This window comes from Doryrhamphus excisus, chromosome 9 (assembly GCF_030265055.1).
Source record: "Doryrhamphus excisus isolate RoL2022-K1 chromosome 9, RoL_Dexc_1.0, whole genome shotgun sequence".
NCBI classification, from domain to species: domain Eukaryota; kingdom Metazoa; phylum Chordata; class Actinopteri; order Syngnathiformes; family Syngnathidae; genus Doryrhamphus; species Doryrhamphus excisus.
Window position 1 is genome coordinate 12,061,613 of NC_080474.1, and position 23,741 is coordinate 12,085,353.

Below are 23,741 nucleotides of genomic sequence, written 5' to 3' on the forward strand. Positions count from 1 at the left end.
GGGAGTCCAACCTTGCCAATGTATTGTGCCCCTTCACAGCTGGTGTCCCCTAACTCACAGGGCGGACCTTTTGGGAGCAAATTTAGGCACGTTAGATGAGAAAACGTTGATAAATACAAAACACCTGCAAAGAGTTACTGAGCGTACCTTTAAGAAGAAGTCAGGCCCATGATGGTCGATGAGCCCGGTCTTGTTTCTTTGGCTTTTGGCAGACTTTTTGCGCGCACTCAACACTTGTTGATGACAGGTATAGGCTTTTATACTTCTACATGCTGTCGCTCTCTCTCTCTCTCCCTCTCCTTTTCTCCTCCCCTCATGGATGAAAAGCAGAGAAGCTCCTCGGGGCGCACACAGACACCTGTCGTACGGTGCGTTGCTCTGATCCAATATTGACATAAAAGGGGGAAGGTGAAGACACACACACACAAGTTGTCCTCCATCACAAGCGCTCTCACTTTCCCATGTGCCTGGTAGTCTGTCTTGATCGTTAACTCCAATTGGATTGAAACAGTTACTGAGACTAATATCGAATCACTCATGCCACAAATGTTTTTCAAAAAACACTTTTTTTAATTTTTAAAGTCAGTAAAGCAGTTTTTTTTCGTTTAGACTTATGACAAATTATATTCCTTGTTCCAAGTACTGTCCACATATTTTTAAATTAGACAATCATGTCTATATTTGAAACATTTATCCACAAAGAACTTTAACACAGCTCAGGTTGTCAGTCAGAAGTATTCCTATAACCCACTATGCATCAATTGTGTTTTCCCTTAAAAAAATGAGACGCATGAATAATAAGACAAGAACAGGTTTTATTATTTTTATTTTATTTTGGCAATGCAAAGAGTCGGCCAGATGAGACAGTATCTGCATTTCCTCTTTTATAATTCACAGTAATCATGATGATAATTGGCTCAAAACATACATCACTGAATATATGCAGCTGACATTATTTAAAGTTGTAAAAAGACATGAAAGTGTGCGTATACAAAAAGTGTTCCCTCATAAGGCAGTCAAGTCGGTGCGTATACTGTTTGGAACTGGAACCTGCAAAGCAGACTGGCTGTGCTGGAGGATGCTTTGTGTTTGACTTACTACTTTAAGATGAAGTAATAACTATAGTTACTACTAGTAACCATATACTAATATTCATATATATTACTAATAACTACTAATTACTTCATCAATGAAAACTACTCAAATCAACTCAAAATATGACTGAGGTTATCACTAATGACTACAAGGTGATTTTAAAGTAACTTTGGAGGTCCATTGTTCAAGTACAAAGATGGTGGAAGACCACTAAAGGACGACATGCTCAAGTTGACACTAAGACGATCAAGAATTGTAATGCAAAACTCATTGCTACAGGATCTGTGGCTGATGCAGTATCAGTATGACCATTGTGGATCATTTTTGTAGGGCTTTCAAATTTCAAAAAAAATAATCGATCTGACAAGAATACAAGAACCTATAATTCCCAAAGATTTGGAACATACACAAAAAATGAGAACAATATTACAACATATGAATAAATGTCAAAATCGAGTTACTTTTCAATCACCGTGTAGCACACAAACTAATACAATACTAATTACTAATGAGTTAGTAAGTAGTGTAGTTATTACTTCATCTATAAATACTTCTCTATTGACTCAAAAAAATGACTGCATCAAAGATCCAAAAGATCTTTTTTTTGCATGGCAAGTCTGCTTCTCACAATTCTATAAAGTTAAATGGTGACGTGAAAGGGAGTGGAAAAAATGTAAAGTACAAAGAAATACTGCAAAGGCAGTGAAATATCCCACAAGTCCGAGAGAAGTAGAGAACTGGAGCGAGCAGCGATTTTCTTCAACAGTCCAGTGTGCAACCACCAGCTATGTTGAACTGCTGCCCATCAGAAGTGGACAATATGGTCAGTCTTCCCCCAAACCTAATTATTATTGTGTTATGAAGGCTATTGCTGCACTCTTATTGAGAACTCTGATCCATCCTCCTTGTGTAGGCCTCCCAGCCCAACTTCCTGTAGGCCTCAGCAGCTTCTAGCCTATCAGGGGCCTCAAGGATACCTCTGCCAACAATGATGACATCAGAGCCCTTGTTGTAGATAACTTCCTCTGGAGTGTTGTACTGCTGTCCAAGAGCATCTCCTGTGGGAGAAAAAGGGGGAGGAGATGAGAGCAGGATCAGCCATTTTGTTTTAGACTACAGCACCCTCTTGTGTTTAACAGGAATCACAACATCCAACCTGAATACAAACATTTTTTTGCAGATCAGTTCTACGTGACTTATTCCTTTACTAATTTTCAGTCGTTACAGTAAACTCTGATGAAGTTTTAAAAAATAAAATAAATAATTGGCTCTGTCAGTAAGTAAAGTAAGAATGGAACATTTACTGTCTCAACTGCATGTAGAAGGACGTTTATTTGGTCTATGCACAAGTTCTGTTCTGATGACAGTGTAAATTTTAAGTTGGCGCATATATCTAAATTAAACACCGAAATGACTCACACTGCCCACGTGAAGGACATAAAATACAGTAATAAAAAGATTAAATAAAAAATTAAACGAGTAATAAAAAAAAGAGAGTATTCCTTTTAAGGGGCGTTGCAAGGGAGGTAGAGACAAGACATTGTCAGGAGGAAGTCTCAATAATGACACCACGAGGCTGCTTAGTTATCACTGTTCATTTCATAGAAGCAGATGCTTCCACATGTTAAAAGATACTATTTGATGCTGTAAATGTAAACACTACACGACTGCACTATTTGTCAACAAAGCAAAACATCAAATAACCCTGATACGTCTGCAAGTATTCACATTCATTCAGGTCAGTGGCTTAGACCAAGAATTCGGCCAATCATGATCGCCATTGATCTACTGTCAGCATTTACAATGTTGAATTTCACATTCCTTTTCTTTGACAAATCCAAAGATTGTGCTTCTAGCAGGGGTTAGCTTGCACGATTGTGTGTGTGCGTGACTCGGGCTCGATTAGTATATTTTCACTACGTTGTATTTCACCGCTTTAATGTAAGGAATGTTTTTTAGTGCCTGGTGACAACCTGGAAGTTCTGAGTGGAAGAAAATACGAGAACCACGTTTATTTTTATTTTTTACTTAACTCGTTGGACTGGACCTTCCTAATTTTATGGTATGTGTTGTAACCACAAAATTTGGTAAAACAAGGAATGCCTGTAGTGTGTAACAGTACATATTGACAAACAATATTGACAGTACATACAGTGCATCCGGAAAGTATTCACAGCGCTTCACTTTTTCTACATTTTGTCATGTTACAGCCTCATTCCAAACTGTATTAAATTAATCTCTTACCTCAAAATTCTACACAAAATACTCCATTAAGACAATGTGAAAAAAGGTTTTTTTTGACATGTTTTGAATTTATTAAAAATAGAAAACAAAAAAATCACATTTACATAAGTATTCACAGCCTTTGCTTAATACTTGGTTGATCCACCTTTGGCAGCAATTACAGCCTCAAGTCTTTTTGAATATGATCCCACAAGTTTAGCACACCTATCTTTAGGCAGTTTTGCCCATTCTTCTTTGCAATAAGTCTCAAGCGCCATCAGGTTGGATGGGAGACGTCTGTGCACAGCCATTTTCAGATCTCTCCAGAGATGTTCGATCGGATTCAAGTCTGGACTCTGGCTGGGCCACTCCAGGACATTCACGGAGTGGTTCTGAAGCCAATCTTTTTGAGATCTTGGCTGTGTGCTTCGGGTCGTTGACCTCAGGCTGAGGTGAAGGTTCATTTTTCAGCAGGACAAGAGCGCTCTGGAGCAGGTTTTCATCCAGGATATCTCTATATATTGCTGCATTCATTTTTCCTTCTATCCTGACTAGTCTGCCAGTTCCTGCTGCTGAAAAACATCCCCACAGCATGATGCTGCTGAAAAACATCCCCACAGCATGATGCTGCCACCACCATGCTTCACTGTAGGGATGGTATTGGCCTGGTGATGAGCAGTGCCTGGTTTCCTCCAAACATGGCGCCTGGCATTCACACCAAAGAGTTCAATCTTTGTCTCATCAGACCAGAGAATTTTGTTTCTCATGGTCTGAGAGTCATTCAGGTGCTTTTTGGCAAATTCCAGACGGGCTGCCATGTTCCTTTTACTAAGGAGTGGCTTTCGTCTGGCCACTCTACCATGCAGGCCTGATTGATGGATTGCTGCAGAGATGGTTGTCCTTCTGGAAGGCTCTCCTCTCTCCACAGAGGAACGCTGGAGCTCTGACAGAGTGACCATCGGGGCCTTGGTCACCTCCCTGACTAAGGCCCTTCTTCCCCGATCGCTCAGTTTAGAAGGCCGGCCAGCTCTAGGAAGAGTCCTGGTGGTTCCAAACGTCTTCCATTTACGAATAATGGAGGCCACTGTGCTCATTGGGACCTTCAAAGCAGCAGATTTTTTTCTGTATCCTTCCCCAGATTTGTGCCTCAAGACAATCCTGTCTCGCAGGTCTACAGACAGTTCTTTTGACTTCATGCTTGGTGTTTGTGCTCTGACATGCACAGTCAACTGTGGGACCTTATATAGACAGGTGTGTGCCTTTCCAAATCATGTCCAATCAACTGAATTTACTGTAGGTGGACTCCAATTAAGCTGTAGAAAGATCTCAAGGATGATCAGTGGAAAAAAGATGCACCTGAGCTCAATTTTGAGCTTCATGGCAAAGGCTGTGAATACTTATGTAAATGTGATTTCTTAGTTTTCTATTTTTAATAAATTCAAAAAAAGTAAAAAAAAAAAAAAAAACTTTTTCACATTGTCATAATGGAGTATTTTGTGTCGAATTTTGAGGTAAGAGATTAAATTAATACAATTTGGAATGAGGCTGTAACATGACAAAATGTGGAAAAAGTGAAGCGCTGTGAATACTTTCCGGATGCACTGTATTTGGGCAAACAAAGTAAATTCAGTCACCTCCAGCTTTCATTTGCACCCCAGGGGTCATGTGGATGAACTCTGGCCTCTTTGTGATCTTCGAACCACAGATAAAGCCCATGACAAAGTCTGAATTCTCCTCAGCCATTTTTACCTGTAAAGACATACATTAAATTAGAGATTCAGTGAAGTAAGACTGGAGTAATGTGGTCAATGGTTGGCACATAACAGGCAAAGTGTTTAGATTTCCTCCTCTGTCCACTGACATGGAAAGACGCCGTCCCTTTGTAGTTGGTGGCTACTGCTAACTATGAACTAAGTTGAAATGCTTACCACAGCCTTTGTGTACTCTTCATTCACCAGTGAGCCCTGTGAGCTCATCTGTGCAATCAGCAGACAGCCTCGGCCGAGAGGCCTGCCTACAGAAGCCAGGCCGCTCACCACGCCAGGTCCTGGCACTGCATGGGCATTCACTATGTGAGACCATGAGGAGATCTGGTACACACCACCTAGAGAACGAACAGAAAGAGGACATCAAAAGTCTACACAGCTGTGTTAACTGTTAGAGGTAAAATCAGGGTGTGCAGTGTTCTTTTTTTTTTCTCCCCGTATCGCCAGAGTGTCCATAACTTTTAAATATAAAACAATCATAAAGGTAATTTGTGTTGTTATGCATGCAACATAAACCAAAGCCTTTTATTTGACCATCAAGTTTTAACTTCTCACCTTCATATTGATGCTTGACTGTATTGCCGATATCAGCAAACTTGCGATCTTCGAAAATGAGGAAGTTATGCTTCTCGGCAACAGCCTGGAGTTTCTGGCTGAAGGCCACAGTGAAGTCCTGATAGCAGGAAGCAGAAGTTCATAATTGGTTGATTCATTTTTTTTTAAACAAAATCCTCCACGATTGGTGGACAAGTTTGGCTACTACCTTTAGAATGTCTACATGGGTCTTCAGTAGGCAAATCTTCGGACCCAGAGTATCTGCCATGTGGAGCAGCTCCTCGCTGCTTGAAACATCAGCAGACAGGCAAAGGTTGGACTGCTTGTCTACCATGATTGTCAATAGCTTTGACCCTAAACGCTGAACATCTACAGACAAGACAAAAACATTTCACTGATGCAGTTCAAAATATGACCCAGGCCCCCCTCAATTCACCCCATGTACCAATGTTCTGCCAGATACATCTGCAGCATGTCAAATGCATGCAGACACAAGAAAACTAATGGTGGCCTAAGAATTTTGCACGATGCTGTAGGCATACTATATGTCATACTTGGAAGTTTGGCTCTGGCTTCATAGCTCAGATGCAGGTTTTGTTCCACATGTTGCTTCTTTGAACCAGGGACATCAATCCCATTCTGCTCCTCAGATCTGAAAAAAGCCATATTGAAAATTGTCAAAGCATTTTAAAGCGACTGATATGGATGGTGAAAAAGTTTTTGTAGTTTCATACAACACCTAAAAGTGTTATTGTCCAAGATGAACTTGCGCACGTTCTGGGCTTTTTCTGTGTCAATACGTTGGGAGGCCTGCAGCACATTGAGCAGCTTGAACATGGAGATGATAGGATGGAGCCTGATCCCCTTTGACGCCAACATGTCCACAGCACCTTGCTCTCTGTCCATCAGCACAATGGCATCTGTCACCTTTCGCACAGGAACATCTTATTATGTTACATAATCTTGAGGGATACGTAACAGTAAAGCCAGCATCTATCTAACAGGCACTGTACATATGGCAAGATGGCACCCTACAATTAGCGCCAGCACAAGAAAGTATGAAAGGGGATTCTGTTTGGAGCAAATACAAATAAAAATTGTAGAGCCCCATTCATCTTGCATCTTTTTTGAGGAACTACAAAGTACCTTGCTTACTTAAATACAAGCAGCATGTGTCCGTCTTCATCACGACTTGTGTTGTGTTTTAACTATAATATTTTGTCTTACACCAGGAGTTAACTAATTCCTAACTGCAGAAACTGCTGCTTAACACAATGGGGTCAGACATCAATTTACTTTCGGTATAAATTATGGTACTGATGTTGTCCTACTGCACCTTCAGTCCTTCTTTGTACAGCACTTCAGCCGTTTCTAGGATGCTGCTGCCACTGGTCACAGTGTCTTCAATGATAAGACATGTATCTCCTGCTTTAAATGAGCCCTCCACGAGACGCTTGGTTCCTAATACAATTAGAAAGGAGACTTGGCGGTAATGTTAGAATATCTTAGTCAATGTACTTTATTTGTTAGTCCACATACGGTATAATACCAGTCAACCACAACATTAAGCACACTTGCACACAAAATACAATACATGAGCTATATAATTGAACAATCATATTATATGTCAAGCGTGTCTATGCTTCTAGTCTCCTACCATAGTCCTTGGCCTCTTTGCGCCTGATTAGCATGGGCAGTTCATGTGTGGAGCAGATAATAGTGGCCATTGGCAAGGCTGTGTATGGAACACCACACACTGTGTCAAACTCAAGTCTTTCATCTTGAGCTCTTTGGTACATGAGTTTTGCCACCTGCAAATATAATAAATAAGGTAAGATGGCTGTAACATTGTACTCAATGACTTACATAGTTCTTAATGGTTGGATCTTGAAACAATCATGATAAAGGTGATGATAATTCAATAGCACAGATTTACAGTGTCCAAACAAAAATAGTCTTATCGGTGCCTATGACGCCATTTCATTGATGGAATGCACACGACAAGAGTAAGTAACAACGATGTTAATCTTTTGCCTGAAAACCTTACAGGCTAACAGAGCTAGGTTCGCAATGCATTGGAAAAAGTGAGGTAACTTGTTTGTTGTTTACGTGGACACAAGCACGGCAGAGATAATAAGCTTGGGTGAGTGTCCCATTTGCTCTGGTTTCGAATGAAAATGTTAACGTGAAAAAACACAAAGTGTAAATATATACAAACACAAAACGTCAAGACTTCTCGTGGCACGTGTGTACCTGATTCATAAGGCGTGGATGGGACACGAGTACTCTCAAGTCGATGTAAATGGGCGTCATCATGCCGCTCTTCAGTTTATATTCTCCGAACTTCACCGCGTTCACATCATGAAGCTTCAGAATAAAACTGTCAATGCAGAGGTTGTCCATGTTTATTCCTGAGCTGACTAAAGAGCTACCGTGAAAACTACAGCAGAGCAGCACTCTAATATACTTCCTCAAAGCGGGGTCAAGGAACCGTCTACTTCCGCTGCCGCTCCTTCAAAATACTCACGGGTACAGTACGTTACAGTACATTTACAAAATAAAACTCAGGAAATCCAACTGAAAATTAGGTCGAAGTAACAATAATACGAGGTGTTTTTATATTGATTATGTGTTGAATGGTGATGCACTGAACTCAGAGGTGGTAAATAAATACGAATAAGAAATACGAGCCTTTTATAGCATTATGCCGGTTTGAACAGCAGCCTGACAATGTTCAAGCAATGACAATGTTTAAGCAAAAAACAAACCAACAAAAAACTACACTACACTGCACAACAATATTAATACACACAAAACAAAAAACGTGTGAATAAGCCTATAAATAGTAATATCTATCCATCCATTTTCTATGCCAATTATCCCCACTAGGGTCGCGGGTATGCTGGAGCCTATCCCAGATGTCTCCGGGCGAGAGACGAGGTAATGGTAATGGTTTTATTTCATTTGAACATGCATCAGATTACAATTGAGTGCATCCCATAATCAGTTCACAGTTCCACAAGTCCAAAAGGAGTAGGAGTAGGAGTACATTTACAATCAGTAACTGTTACATTTGTTCACTTCCTGCTTTCCATGATACAGTTTAAGGTTTTTTTTATTTTTAAATTTTTTGTCCCGTACCGAAGTACGAGGTGATATGACCATACAATGACATAATGTGTACCATAGTAACTGTCAATATAGTGAATATAGTGATATAGTGATATATATATAGCACATCATGACTGGTTCAAGACTCTTCATCCTTGTATTTAGCAAACATCAACTGCTTGTATTGTTTCTTGAATTCGCTCATCGTTGTGCATTGTTGAGTTCCTTACTCAATCCATTCCATAGTTTGATTCCACATACTGAAATGCTATGGCTTTTTAACGTAGTCCTAGCATATAAGTGTTTCAACTGTAGTTCTTCCCTGAGATCATTTTTCTCCTCTCTTGTAGAGAAGTATTGGATGACATTTTTAGGTAATTGGTTATTTTTAGCCTTATGCATTATTTTAGCTGTTTGAAGATTAACTATATCAGCAAGTTTAAGTATTTGTGATTTTAGAAATAAGGAGCTAGTATGTTCTCTGTAGGCGGCATTATGAATTATCCTTACTGACCTTTTTTGCAGTACATTTAGCGAGTGAAGATTGCTATTGTTATTACCCCATATTTCCACATAATAAGTAAGATATGGTAGAAGCAGAGAGCAATAAAGAGTGTGGAGTGATTTCTGATTGAGAACAAATTTTGCCTTGTTCAATACTGAAATATTTCTGGCTACCTTATGTTGTATATCTGTAATACGAGGTTTCTAGCTCATATTTTCATCTATTGATTTCTGATCCCCAGAAATGTATTTTCGTTCACCCTTTCAATGTCCACACCGTCTATTTGTATTTGCTGGTGCGTGTCCTTTCTGCTTTGGTGATAACATTGATGTACAAGTTGAACAGTTTTGGCCCCAGTATTGACCCCTGGGGAACTCTGCACGTAATATATGAACTTGCAGATGTGTATTCTCCTAGTTGTACGTATTGCTTCCTGTCAGCTAAGTAGCTTTTGACCCAGTTCAGAACTAATCCTCTTATTCCGTACCTTTCTAATGTAGTTATTAGGATGTCATGATTGATTGTATCAAAGGCTTTTGTCAGATCCATGAATACTGTGGCTGCACACTTCCTCTGAGTTATAAGTTATAAAAAATAACTACAACTATGTGCAAAACTATGTCTGAATGTTTCATACGGCATAGCAATCAACACAGACTGCATCACATTTGCTGTCACAAATAATAAAAAGAGATCGAGACTTGGATTTATCTGTTTATTAAAAAGATCCACAGTAGTTCAGTTTGGCACCAACCAATAAAAAAAAAGTATACAACCCTGAAATAGCATTGAACAGAATTGGATAAATAAAACAAAATGGCAACATTTCAGTAATTAAAATACATCTCACCTCAAAATAAGGGTGACCTCTCAAATAAATTTTCAAACAACAGGTTAACATTTACCTTTTGGTCAGTCAACTTTGGCTTTTTTACGCAGTTGAAAGAATACATTTGGCATGAGAAGGGGAGCCTGTGCTGCATAATGGCAGCAAGGTAGTGGGGTTTAATAGCATCTCAAAAGTAACAGTGCTTATCTTTTAAAGGCCATTTTTATTACCAGTATTTTTTATTACCAGTTCTTGAATATTTACCACAGTAAGACACACAGGACACTATCTTTTATGATTCCTATCAATGATGAATGCACTGAATTGCAATATTTGAAAGCCTTTCATTATACAGCGACAAAGTAAATACAATGGGAACGGTGCTTCATAACCTTATCATAACCTTTTGGAAAGTCATGGAGAATTGTGTGAGTTTAACAGGATATACACTAGTATATGTATAACATACTTGCTGCAATAGTACTCTATCAAATGTGTGTGTCTCTCTTTGGATGCTCAGGCTGTTTTATGTCAAAAAGTATTCATGTTCTCATGGCAGAAAATCATGAATTGTCTGGATCTTTGAGAGGAGTTTGGTGTTACATTGGCTCAAGGCACTAACGTGGTAACCTTTAAGGCACGGGCGTGATAGAAATGTCCTCTTTTTTTGACTGCAAGAGGAGGCATCCTTCTTGAAGTGGTAGTGATGCTGTGAGGTGTCTCACATCCCCATCCTCCTTTCACTTCTACTTTGAGGGGCTTTGAGCATCTGCAAGCAACTCAGGACTCAGACATTCAATTGGACACTGGATGTTCTGTAGCAAAGGGATGGATGAGAAGAAAAGCGAAAACCGTTTATTTGGTTGTCATGCAAGATAATAGATTTTCCAAACATGTATGTATGTAACTACTGTATGTAGCTCCACTTAAGTTGTATCTCAACACAGCCTTTGTTAAATCTACACAACCCATTTTCAAGATACCATTCAAACAGTGGACAGAGAGCCAATTAAATATTCATATAAATGCAGCGAGTGAAATGTATTTTCTCTTTTCTGTCTGAATCAAAATGATTTGTTCCTCATTGTTCCCCTTAATGCAGGGGTGGGCAAACTTTTTGACTCGCGGGCCGCATTGATATGACAAAATTTACGGGGGGGGGGGGGGGGGCAGACTATATATTTTACACGTAACAGTCCACCTGGTATTATTGTATCTGTAAAATTGTCACGCAATCTGCTATTATTATTTATTATTTTATATTTATATTTAAATATTTTAAAAATAATAAAATATTATAATAATTACAATAAAATTAAAATAATAATTATTATATTATTATTATGTAAAATGTGCAAATATAACAATAATATGATATATAATTAATATAATAATTAGCATTAATATAATACTTATAATAATCATAATAGTTCTAATAATTATTATAATTATCTAATAATAATAATAATAATTATTATTATTATTATGTGCTTGTGTCCCTTTTTTCAGGAGCACTTTGTAAACAACAGACCATGTCAAAAAACGAAATTGATAAAACCATCAAAAGGTTGGCTCAGGCCATGATGCCAGGTTGTATGTTGAGTTTAAATGAAATACTTTGGAAAGATTGGGCGGGCCGTATTCAAACACTTGGCGGGCCGGATGTGGCCCCCGGGCCGTAGTTTGCCCACCCCTGCCTTAATGCAAATGCTGAAATCACATTCTTCTATTCTTAAAGTCAATCTCCATGAACAAAAAAGCCTGTTCGCTAACAAAATCAGACCAGAAAACCAGAATCAGTAAGTGGTCTGCCAATATGGAACTCCACCATTTTTATATAGTCAGTCAGTAGCAGTTGGGGACATCTGGGGGATGTAAGCAGGATTCGGCTAGTTAACGACTGATGATGTAACTGTTTGGGGGCCCCTTGGTGGCCTTGAGCACTGCTTAGGATGTGTCAGTCATCCCCACTCTTGGCAATGGTCTTCAATGCTGAACATCATTTCGGTTTCTTTTAAATACACAGTGACTAAACAGGCAGAAGTAAAATAATTACTGGAGGAATTAACTAAAAGTTTCAGTTATGCAGAATTTTCTGGCACAATCTATGGTTTTACAGATAATTACTGGAGCTGCTCGATATTCTTCATTACTAATACCGATATGAACTGATATATCAGCAGAGGCTCATCCATCAAATTAATATTGTGTTATGAATACATTATACAGTACTTTTACGATAATGTTCACTGGATGTAAATCACAAATGAACTTTGTGTATGCAAAAAAAGACAATATGAAATACACGTTAGAGAAAGAGTGCCAAAACGCTGAGACTACAGTGATTCTGAGGTGTGATATTAGATTGGTATTAGTATTGAATTATTATTATCTGTTGTAGATATAGTATTATTAGTAGTATTGAAGAATGATGCATAACTTTCATAACACTTTATATATATGTTTCGCATGACAGGTTGGACCTTAGTTTTGGTTTTTACATTGCTTTCTGTTTTGTGCTCTTATTATGGTTTTCGGTGTCTTATTTGGCGCAATGTGCAGCTGCTTTGCGGCCACTGTAAAACGCATGCAGTGGTACCTTTTTCTCTTTAGTAATCAGTTTAGGTACAATTTAGGTGGAGCCCCATTTTGTGCAAAAAGCAAAACATTACACTTTGAATTCATTGTAAATTGCAACCTAAAGACAAATCTGGAAAACAATTCTAGATTGCGGACATACAGTACTGATACAGTGTTGTTTCCCTGTGCAGAAAAAAATGTCGCTATCATCTGTTATCTCAACTTTACAGTGAACCATTGGTAAATTTGCCTTGGTAAATGTTGAAAATGTACACCAAAAGTTTGCCTTAGTTTGTGTACATTTTCTGATTAGCGTTGAATACGGTAGGTGTCTTGTTGTTAATGTACACTGTTTTTATAGTTGTACATTAAACTATTCTAAATGCATATAAATGTCAAATGAAAGGGATAAACAAGCATTGATGGTAACTTATCTTTACCTTCATTGAAAACATCAGTGTTCCCAAAGACACAAAGTGACAGCGAGACAACAATCAGACACCATCTTCCTGTTTTGTCATGAGTTATTTCTTAAATTCAGTGTTTCTCGCCTTCTTCTTTTCTTTCCAAATGCTGGCACCTGCAACTTTCTTTAACTCCATATCGGGTTATTGAGATGTGAAACACTCTTGAATTCAAGAAATAACCCAGGAACGTAGTGTCCGTATGGTGTCTCGCTGCCACATTGTGTCTTTGGGAACAATCATGTCTTCAATGAAGGTAAAAGTAACTTTAAATGTTTATTTATCCCTTTCATTCCTCAATGATATGTATTTATATATGTATTTATAATTATTTTCTGCATGTATAGCTAGAATTGTAAAACTATAAAAATGTTTTTTGTATTAACATTTTGGCTGTCTGGATTTGCAGTATTTGTTATGGAAAAAATTGATCCGGTTAGTCAGAGTCTAACAACAAACAACAAACAAATTAATGACCAAGTTAACCAAGATTACACTGTGTGCCGCAAAATAATGGCTGATAACATTGTTAGTCTAATATTATGTATAACACTGACCAGTTTGCGTAGAGCATTTTCTCTGTACCGGTCGAAGACATCAGAGTGAACAGGGTGAAGCACGTCAGCTTCTACGTCACTGGGCCCGCCTGGCCTTCTGCAGTTTTCACAACGCCAGCCCTGAGGTGAAGACATATAACGTTATCGTTATATAACGTTGGAACACTAAGCTAATGCAGCACTAGCTGCATGTTTGAATGTTTCTACCAGCATATACACATTTAGGGAGGCATCGATCCACATTTTTTCACTTCCGGTTCAATCCTGATACCTTTGGATATCTGTGACAGATACAATTATACCTAGCTCTATTTGCTTTAATATGCAACTATGCAACAACAAATATAGTTAGAAGAATATCAGCAAACATAGCTGTCATGGATTGGAAATCTCTGCATGTCGTATCAGCAATTTCCAATACGTGAATTAAGCTGATATCAAAACACTATACCAATACTGAAAGGAATCAGCCTGATCCTTATATCCATTTAAGATTAATAAGCACTGAAAACCCACTTGTTGTCCGCCATAGCAAGTGCAGGTGCAAATCGCTCCCAGGTATTCTTTCTGCCACTGGTTTCCTACTTGGTACATTTTCCCATCATCATAACATGTTGACTCATCTGTAAAAAAAAAAAAAAGTTTAAAACACTGGGTTTTACTTTGTTATCGTGCTGTTTATTGCATCATTTGCATGTTTATTGCATAGTTATTCTACATTCATTCATTGATTCATTTTCTACCGCTGATCCTCACAAGGGTCGCGGGCGTGCTGGAGCCTATCCCAGCTGTCTTCGGGTGAGAGACGGGGTACACCCTGGACTGGTCGACAGCCAGCCAATCACAGGGCACATATGAAGAGCTTGCAACCAAAAGGCGCTAAATCCAATTTTCACTAAGTTGCATGTTTTTCATGAGTTTAATAGACCTCTGTCATGTGTATCCAAATCACATATTTTGGTCTTGAAATCATTTTTAAAAATCTGAAAAAAAAGTGATATGAAATTTATGCTTTCAACCAAAAGGCGCTATTTCCATTTCAGATTTCAACCAAAAGGAGCTAAATCCCTTTCTTTATTCTTTATTCTGATTGGCCCAAGTTTCCCATCTATTGATAATCTGACCAATCAGAGAGAAGAATACAATTGGCACTGCACATACAAAAAGCCAATCAGTGCGCATCCTGTTTTGCTTGTGTACATTTTGATCGAATACGAAGTCGCAAAAATACTGCAATTTATACAATCCTAGTGCAGTTTTACCATGAATGAGCTAGCTGATATAACAAATAACCCAAGGAAAAGACAGAAGAATGAAGGAGAATGGAAGAAAAATAAGGCTAAAAGGAGATCAAATAGCGGTGAAGCTGAGTTGAAATTTTGTGTTTGATTCAGTCCCATATGTGCCATTTGGTGTTAGGGAATTGATGTGCGTGTGGCTGTATGTTGATGTGAACATGAAAATAAGAGATATTCTTGGATGTTTAATTTTCTATTGTTGAAATTAATGAAGTTAAAAATTTTATCAGTAACAGTGTACTAGTGGTAGGTTATAACATTTTGTTTCTGTAATGTGTGAAGGTGAACGAGTGCATGTGTGTGTGTGGGTGGGGGGGTGTATTGTATGTTGAAAATGGCTTCTGTGTTGTAATTATTTTATTAGCATAGCACATTAAAGCACCTTACATTCTTTTACAATAATGCCATTGAAGAAGTTAAAGTTAAACTTCAAATTTATTTCAGCCAAAAGGCGCTAGATCCATCATTTCAGCCAAAAAAATTAATTTAAAAAAATATATAAAATACATGGTGTGTGCAGGATTTTTATAGCATGCATTTGTATGACCTATATCGATAGCTCTTTCATTTGCAATATAGACTTGATGACCAAATAGATTGATATGTGCGTAATTAAAAATCATTGATTTTCTCGAAATCAGTCAAAATGGATTTAGTGCCTTTTGGTTGCAAGCTCTTCATATAGACAAACAACCATTCACACTCACATTCATACCTATGGACAATTTGGAGTCGCCAATTAACCTAGCATGTTTTTGGAATGTGGGAGGAAACTGGAGTACCCGGAGAAAACTCATGTACGCTCGGGGAGAACATGCAAACTCCACACAGAGATGGCAGAGGGTGGAATTGAACTCGGGTCTCCTAGTTGTGTGGCCTGTATTGTGTATTTTGTGTCACCACTCACGGGGTTCACATTTAAATTCTCCTTTGCCATTGCCCAGGCAAGTGCAGCTCATCATGTGACCATTCTCAGCATGGCGATCCCACTTCTCGCCAATGCGATAGTTGTTACCGTTGTCATGGCACCACTCTGGAAGAGAGAGGTTATCAGAAAGATGGGGTGATATAAAGAGATTCATTTATATTGTGATACAGAGTATAATCACACTTTTGTATTGTTTTGACTAATTTGCAGGTGAGTGATGATTTCAGTTTTTTGATATTGTCTGGTTAGCATTACAAAAAACTGAAGTGAGGATGGGTTAGCCTAGCTTTGCCTTATGCTCCTTCATAAAAATGTGATGACACATAATGCAGAGGCATCAACATGGGCAGACAGAGAGAACGGTGAGGAAAATGTTAAAATTGTAAAAGTTTACAAATGTATCCAATGTATCATGACATTGTAGTGAAATGTGACAATATTTATGGATTCATTGTCAAGGCTGTCCTTGCTGAGATCTCAAAATTTTACATTTTTATGGCTTAATTTCAACATAGCATTCTAGGAATTTATAATCCAGGTGAGGAACAATGTCTCCCTGTTTTCTCAACACATTCGTATTTTAAGATGATGTGCACCAGTGAATCTTACGTATCAAAAGCATCAGAATCTAGCAAAAAAATATTTTATCATCTCCCGATTTACTGTTATAAATTCCTTCCTGGTTAGATCACATAGAATTATTTTTATTTTTAATTCCATGGAGTGTGATGCCTGTTAGCAAAGCATGTTGGAATGGGGTTAGTAAGCCACTCACTGGATGAATCACACCTAAAATGGCCGCTGCCTAGACCCAGGCAGCGGCACCACAGCTTGAATCCCGTCTCAGACATGCGCTCCCACTCTGAGCCCACCTCATGGTATGTGTGCGTGAACGTGTCATAACACACATCCCGGTTGGGGGAAATGGGGATGTCGCCTGGAACTGAGAAAAATAAACAAAGGATTTTATTTGCAATATGATTTCATGTATGTACAGTACTAATAAATTTAATATAACTTCTATGGGACTATTCAAATACGTAAGCTGTTTCGAGATTTCTTTATAGTACCAGCATTGCCAACGGTTACAACTTCTTCCAGAACCTTCTCTTTAGCCCCGCCCCTCATGGCCTCCACTACCACATTGTAGGAGGCTCCGGATGTCAGTCCAATCAGAGTGGCGCTGTTAGAGGTGCCAGGCAGACGCATCTGTCCAGAAGAAGCAATGATGACTGATGATTGGTTTGACTATCCCATTAGGTAATACTTTGTGTGACAGTGTGTGCATACCTGAAAACCTCTTTCCTCCAGGTGTGTGAGAGGATTACAGGACACCTCATACTCTGAGGTGTGGGGGATGGGTTGCCAAGAGATGGTTGTGATTGTTTGTGCTTCTTGGGGCAACTCTGTCTCGTTGTCAGGGAAACCAAATGCAAGACCCGGAAGGGGTGTTTCACTCACCTACACAATGAAAGACACATTGAACAAAACTTTTGGGGTTCTAGCAAATTAAGTGAATAATAGCTAAACAGGAAAAAGAATGGAAATTTATTTTTTTTGTGAAAAATGACACCCACCTTGACCAAAGGCACCCTGTTTCCATCAGGACCAGGCACAGGAATATAGACCAAAGGTTCCCTGAGTATTGGTCTCTGTCCTTCTTTGGGTCCACCATGGGGGCCGTGAAGTCCGTTATTAGGACCTAGGCTCTGATATTCTGTGTAGATGTGCTGCCCCTGCTGCCCCAATCGGTTCTGGCCACTGGTACCAGCCAAATGAACCTGGTTGGAGTCAAAGCTAAATGGAGAGTAGAGATCATGGAGGGGATGATATCCAAAAATGTCTTATTTTTATTCATGAATACTTGGAGGATTTACATTTACATGTCTCATATACATTATTTGGTTAATCAGATTCTTACATCTTGTCATTGAAGGACTCTGGAACATCCAAAATGTCAGTGGTGGGTCGATGGGGAACAGGAAGCTGAGGCAACTCAGGGACCAATAGAGAAGGAGTAGCTGGCTCTGATTGGAAAAGTCAGTTGTTAGAATCATACAGAGCAGAGCACAATGACTCCAACAAATTTTTACTATAGAAAATGTTAGACATGAGACATTGTGCTTCATTTCAAAGTAAAAAAAAAGCTGCTCAAGACATGACCAGAATGGGAATGCAAAGGTACTGCAAAAGCATCCTCTTCCCAAGGCTTCTCCCTTATTTTGTCTATAAAATGTTGTTAACAATTATTTAATTTCTAATAACATATTTCAGTATGAAACATATAGGAACAATGTAAACACAGATGACGTTAGCAGTACTTACGGGTTCTGGCTTTGCCCATGAGAGGTATGCTTCTCAAAGCATTTTGCAGGGCAACAATTTTAATGACATATTCTGTTCCAGGTTTCAGACCTGTGAGCAAACATAATATGTAAGGTTAGTTATCCAGTTAATGATTCTTCCATCTATGATTATGTTACTCGCCACTTACCGTTGATCATGGCGTAGCTCTGGCCTGCATGGGGCCGAGGGATGACTTCTTGAGGCACACCCCCTGCCAACTCATAGGTCACGTAATAGCCAGTTACCCCCGGACTGCGGGAACGCTCCCATGTAAAAGAAATGCTGGTGGGGTTCAATGAAGTGAACTGGATATTGGCGGGAGGGCTGACCACTGGTTTTGCTGAAATAGACAGCACACCAAAAACTCAAGAAAGTAGACTAACGTTGTTTATGTCTTCCATCTGTCATCATCTGGTTCACATAAAACATTATTCTTGACTCAGGTTTTAAAATAATGACCTACACTTACCTGTGGAGGCTGTGAGTGCAATTGGTGCACTGCGGCCATTTCCTTTCAGTGTATAGATGTTGATCTTATAAGTGGTGCCAGGTTCTAGCCCTGAAGTATATAGACAAATGCATGTGAGGTGATGATTACATTACATTCAAAGGACATACCATTAGTTACACTTGTTACACTAATGACATGCAGTGAGAGTAAATAAAAAAATAAATAAAAATCTACCTTTGCAAGGATAATGATGCAAAATTTTCATTAACATCATGACATAGGTATTAATTGTGCTATATACTAGTGTCGGCATTCAAACATTTGCATACCTGAGAGAGTATATGCACGCAAGTCAGAGGCAATTGTCCTTTGAATGGGTGTGTAGCTTGTGGAGGAAGTGGGTGTGGCTTCAACCAGGAATCCTGAGATAATCTCCCCTGTTTTGGAGCGCCATGTCAGAGTAATGGAGGAATCGTTGACATCGGAGATGCGGACTCTACGAGGGGGGCTGATATCTTGAATACAACAAAAGAGGTCATAAAATTTTTAGGCATGGAGAAACATAATTTCAAAAATCATTTACTGTATATAAAAAGGTATGGCGCCCTCGACATAGATGTCATCAAAAGTCTGTATCAAAATTCGTCTGCATTAAACTATTTTGGGAAAAACTCACTCTCCAGTGTGGTAACCTCTCCTTGGACGGGCCTGCTGGTCAGAGAGTTCTTCAGTGCATAAACATGTACGTCATAAGTCGTTGCAACCTAGGTAAAAAGACGTCATAATAAGCTCAAGTTTGACACTGTCATGAATGGTCAGTGCACTTCCACATAACATAACCTAACAACAATTTGAGTATGTAAAATTAAATTAGGATAAAAACACTAATTGTGTGTATTTACTGTACAAAGGACATATTTATGCTGCAATTACTATCCAATCACTCACCATGAGGCCAGAGATGTGCGCTTGTGTTGCATCCGGTGTCAGATTCATCTCTTTGGTGGGTCCACTCTTGCTTTTAGGGTTCACCACGACACGGTAGCCTGTGAGGCCTGTTTGACCAGGTAGTCGGTTTTCTTGGCCCTGCATGGCCCAGTGCATGGTGAAGGAGGTGGGGCCCACCTGGGAGAACTGTAGGTTGGTGGGGGGTGAGATTCCTGTGTTGAAAGAGTGGGAAAAGTGTCACGAAAGAGGGCGATCTCGGCTGTTTTTTTAAATAATTGGCTAATTGTATCTTCAATGGCTGCAAAATCTTCAACTGAACTAATGAACAAAACCAACGAGACTAATGGAACTCTCAACCTTCATCAAAGTATAACTTTGTTTCCTTTTTTCCAAAAAAACCCAGCAAAACCAAAAAAACAATTCAAATTAATTAATTAATTTAGATTTTACGATTGTTACATTGATAAAACGGCATTTTGTTTGGTAGACATTAAACAGTCCTTGGGACCTGTAAGAACTACAGGTGACTATGACTTTGGACTTAACCTGTCTTGTCTTGACCTGAGACATGACTTAGAATTTCACGCATGTCTTTACTTGATACTTGATTGGAGACTTGTGATGAAAGATGTCAGACTTATTTGAGACTGACCAGCTTCTACCAGTGGCTGTAACACACCATGGTACACATACAGTACAGTTCTACATGCATAAAACAATTCTAAATACATACAAGTTATGAATGAAAGGGATGAATGAACATTTAAAGTTTTAGTGCCAGTGAAGACGAGATTCTTGTTGTGGTGTTTGATATCGTTGATATCATTGCCATATCATGTCTTTGGGAAAACTCAGCCAAAAGTAACCTTTAATGTTTATTTTACCCTTTCATTGGTCATTTGTATGAATTCAGGGTTATTTTTTACATGTAAAACTAACTGTAAAACTATTTTAAAAAATTGTTGTGTGTTATCATTTTTGTGACTCAATCGCTGATGACATAATAGACGGATGACATAACGTAGCTGACTTCGGGTTCCTATTTTGCTTAGCAAGCTAATAAAATGCTAACATAAGAACACAGTTGGACTGCAGCAGTGTATTAACAATACAATACAAGATGCGCACCATATTGTACGCTAATTGGAAAATGGAAGCAAACTGAGGAAAATTTTTGGGGGAACATTTTCAACCGGAGAACACACTAATAGGGACGGATGCTAAGGAAGGTTCAACTGTAATTGCAACTGGTTTTTAGAGAGTTGCTAGTCTTCTTTCTGGCTACCATCAAGATACACATGAGCAAGTGAAGGGCTCAAATGCAGCGACAATGTTTACATGCCGTCTCATTCTGACATCTGTCCTTACATGCCATATATGTGTGGTCTGATTCTGTGTGGCATGGAATAAATATATATATATATATATAACTATAGTCTATATATAGCAGTGTGTGAACTGAATTTCTCCATGATGGATTATAATTAGTATAATTAAAAAAAAGAATCCAAAGAAGGGCAGGGCTTGGCCTTTTAACAAAAAAACTAAGCTTAACATACAGTAGACTTATACATTTAATCTGAAAAGAGACACTGACTGTCGCAATACAAATAATAAAAGACTCAAACCTGTAGCTTGTGTGCCAACCAGTGGTGTGCTGAGTGTGTCGTCATGCAGGGCAATGACTTTTACAGTGTATTCGGTGCCTGGCTGCAGGCCATAGATAACGGCGGATTCGGCATCTCCTCGAGGAGCAGGGCGTAGTTCTCTTTCACCCTCTTCAGAGCTGGAATACAAGACCCGGTAAGAAGTAACAATTCCATCAGGACTGTCCCAGGCGATCCGTAGCGAGGTGGAGTCGATGTCCGAGAAGGTCAGATCCTTGGGACGGTCTACATCTAAAAATAGGGAAAATTATATAAGATATATCCTACTGCTAAATCATTGCATAGTAACATGACGGAAAAATGGAAATATGTTAGTTTGTGTTTAACAAGCCTTACTTGTTACAGCATTCAACACAAGCGGAGAACTCTCTCCATCTTGTCCAACAGCATAAACACTAAAAGTGTATTCAACTGTGGGCATCAGGCCTGAGAAAGTCATTTCTGTTTGGTCTGGTAAAACAAAAACAGAAAAATTAATTCATAACAAATGTTTGTCAACTGAGGTCAAGGAAGAAGAATAATTGTTTAGCTCTAGTCAAGCTCTCCAAAACAAGTTACCTGGAGCCACCACCTCAGTGAAAGATGAACCCTGTCCATTTCTGGGGACCCCGGTCACTCTGTATCCCTTGATTGGTCCCTGAGCTGGGCTCCACCTCACGGTGACACTGTTGTCATTAACATCCATCACCTCCATGTCAGAAGGAGCGTCTATGCCTGAAACAAAAGTATGATGGAGTTAACACGGACAATGTGAAATCAAAGAGATCTGCATGGGGATAAAAACAATATGGTTATGTTGGTTCTTACAGTATTTACACGTGTTTACTAGTGTACCTGTCTTGTGTGTGACGTAGATGGGAGTGCTTGATGCAGGGCTATCTCCTCTGCCGGTTACAGCATAGACAGTGATTGTATAGTCGGTACCAGGCTGCAGGTTAGTGATTGTTGCGGTGGATTGAGAACCAGGCACAGTGAACTCCTTAGGATTACTGTGGCCTCCTGAATAATGCGATATTGATAAAGTGAATCAATGTCTCATACAATGGACAATCACATATGATGCACAAAAATGTGAGCTACCAGTCTCGCCGTGAGTGATCCTGTAGTAGCGCACAGTGACAGGAGGGGCATCCCAGCGGATGGTGATGCTGGTGGGGGAAGAGTCTAGCACTTCCAAATCTGTAGGCGCATCAGAAACTACAGCAGAAGAACAAAAACAGGTCATTAACTAACATAGTCTTGGTGTGATACATGAACATGATGAGAACATACTTGTCTTTTGATTCCCATGGAGTGGCAAGCTTTCTTGTGCCGCACTAACTGCATAGATATTCACTAGGTAATCAGTGTCTGGAGCGAGTCCTGTCAGGGTGAAGTGGTTCCTTGAAGGGGGTAACCTTTCATCCTTGGTTCTTCCACCGCTGGCCATCTGGTAACGGATACGATAACCAGTGATTTTACTTTGAGGGGCCAGCCAGTGGATGGTGAAGGAGGTGGTGAAGATCTCAGAGAAACGCAGACCAACAGGTGAATCCAGGGCTGAGGAAACACAAAACTTCACATTAAAATCTTCAAACAACAACAAATAGCAATATAAATTATGTTAATCAATGCCAAATTAAATTGTGCTTGCATAATCAGGTAAGAATCACCTGTTTTCTGGGTGCCAACAAGAGGTGAGCTCTCTCTCTGGTCATAAACACACACCACACTCACCAGATACTCTGTGTTTGGCAGCAAATCTGTGCAGAGGGAAAAATGTGTTCATAAAATATATCCCATTGTGTAGTTGTACGTTGGTATAGAGTTACTGCTTTTGTTCAATCTTACTTCTCAGCACGACATTGTTCATTGTGCCATCTAGAATGGTTTCTGTGTAGTCATCATCATCAATTGGTCGGTACCTGAAGAACCATTAAATACATGTATTAGTTATTTAATAACAACAAAAACAATTATTCGGGATATGTATCACACTTTGGTGAAACAAGTGATGTTGAGCTTTGAGAGCATTTTATGTACAAACCTAATGAGAAAACTGTTGATGTCAGCCATGTTGGGAACATGTGGTGGGAGCCAACTGACTTCCATATGGTCTGGCCCTACCTGGCCAAAGGCCAGATCTGTGGGTGCTGGCACAGCTGTGAAAAACAGAATCATTGATCAATATACATTCTTGGTGTAGATTTAAAAAATCCTACAAAAGTAATCAAATGAACAACTTGATCATGGGTGTCCAAAGTGCAGCATGGGGTTCATTTACAGCCTGTGACTGTTTTTTATTGGTCTTCAGCATATTCTAAAATACGGTGAAATTTAACAAAAATATTTAAAAACGAAAAAAGGTCTAATTTCCATAACAATAAGGCCAAAATATTAGGACAATAAAGTCATAATTTTAAAATAAAAAAATACCAT

At 39.1% G+C, this 23,741-nt stretch overlaps 2 protein-coding genes across 3 annotated transcripts in view; both read right to left on the reverse strand.

Annotated features, from left to right (window-relative positions):
• Positions 1 to 809: 809 nt before the first annotated feature.
• umps (uridine monophosphate synthetase) lies at positions 810 to 8,124 on the reverse strand. The gene is made up of 10 exons (XM_058082133.1): positions 7,893 to 8,124; positions 7,297 to 7,450; positions 6,976 to 7,100; positions 6,379 to 6,566; positions 6,194 to 6,291; positions 5,848 to 6,008; positions 5,640 to 5,757; positions 5,247 to 5,422; positions 4,953 to 5,067; positions 810 to 2,153 (listed from the first exon to the last, which is right to left on the reverse strand). The coding sequence occupies exons 1-10, from the start codon at positions 8,040 to 8,042 to the stop codon at positions 1,975 to 1,977; spliced, it is 1,464 nt and encodes a 487-aa protein (XP_057938116.1). The 5' UTR covers positions 8,043 to 8,124; the 3' UTR covers positions 810 to 1,974.
• Positions 8,125 to 9,972: 1,848 nt separating this feature from the next.
• The window catches only part of LOC131136086 (fibronectin-like), a 32,851-nt gene continuing 19,082 nt past the window's right edge, over positions 9,973 to 23,741 (reverse strand). For both annotated transcript variants that reach the window (XM_058082588.1, XM_058082587.1), the window contains exons 26-49: positions 23,350 to 23,464; positions 23,154 to 23,227; positions 22,976 to 23,065; positions 22,596 to 22,862; positions 22,404 to 22,520; positions 22,158 to 22,322; positions 21,882 to 22,037; positions 21,660 to 21,773; positions 21,285 to 21,554; positions 19,657 to 19,868; positions 19,385 to 19,472; positions 19,038 to 19,223; positions 18,727 to 18,816; positions 18,406 to 18,597; positions 18,237 to 18,326; positions 17,833 to 17,938; positions 17,489 to 17,708; positions 17,202 to 17,372; positions 16,982 to 17,120; positions 16,687 to 16,854; positions 15,891 to 16,016; positions 14,202 to 14,308; positions 13,686 to 13,805; positions 9,973 to 10,899 (exon numbers count right to left, since the gene is read on the reverse strand). In XM_058082588.1, coding sequence (XP_057938571.1) covers positions 10,831 to 10,899; positions 13,686 to 13,805; positions 14,202 to 14,308; positions 15,891 to 16,016; positions 16,687 to 16,854; positions 16,982 to 17,120; positions 17,202 to 17,372; positions 17,489 to 17,708; positions 17,833 to 17,938; positions 18,237 to 18,326; positions 18,406 to 18,597; positions 18,727 to 18,816; positions 19,038 to 19,223; positions 19,385 to 19,472; positions 19,657 to 19,868; positions 21,285 to 21,554; positions 21,660 to 21,773; positions 21,882 to 22,037; positions 22,158 to 22,322; positions 22,404 to 22,520; positions 22,596 to 22,862; positions 22,976 to 23,065; positions 23,154 to 23,227; positions 23,350 to 23,464 — 3,452 coding nt within the window. In that variant the 3' untranslated portion in view covers positions 9,973 to 10,830. The remainder of the gene's footprint in view (positions 10,900 to 13,685; positions 13,806 to 14,201; positions 14,309 to 15,890; positions 16,017 to 16,686; positions 16,855 to 16,981; positions 17,121 to 17,201; positions 17,373 to 17,488; positions 17,709 to 17,832; positions 17,939 to 18,236; positions 18,327 to 18,405; positions 18,598 to 18,726; positions 18,817 to 19,037; positions 19,224 to 19,384; positions 19,473 to 19,656; positions 19,869 to 21,284; positions 21,555 to 21,659; positions 21,774 to 21,881; positions 22,038 to 22,157; positions 22,323 to 22,403; positions 22,521 to 22,595; positions 22,863 to 22,975; positions 23,066 to 23,153; positions 23,228 to 23,349; positions 23,465 to 23,741) is intronic.

What these genes read in the sequence shown, in the direction of transcription:
- umps (XM_058082133.1), bottom strand. Translation starts at nt 8,042, where the DNA reads ATGGACAACCTCTGCATTGACAGTTTTATTCTGAAGCTTCATGATGTG. An exon ending in CAAAGAGGCCAAGGACTATG is followed by an intron (nt 7,101 to 7,296) that starts GTAGGAGACTAG and finishes TAATTGTATTAG; the next exon opens with GAACCAAGCGTCTCGTGGAG. An exon ending in AGCCAGAGCCAAACTTCCAA is followed by an intron (nt 6,009 to 6,193) that starts GTATGACATATA and finishes TCTTGTCTGTAG; the next exon opens with ATGTTCAGCGTTTAGGGTCA.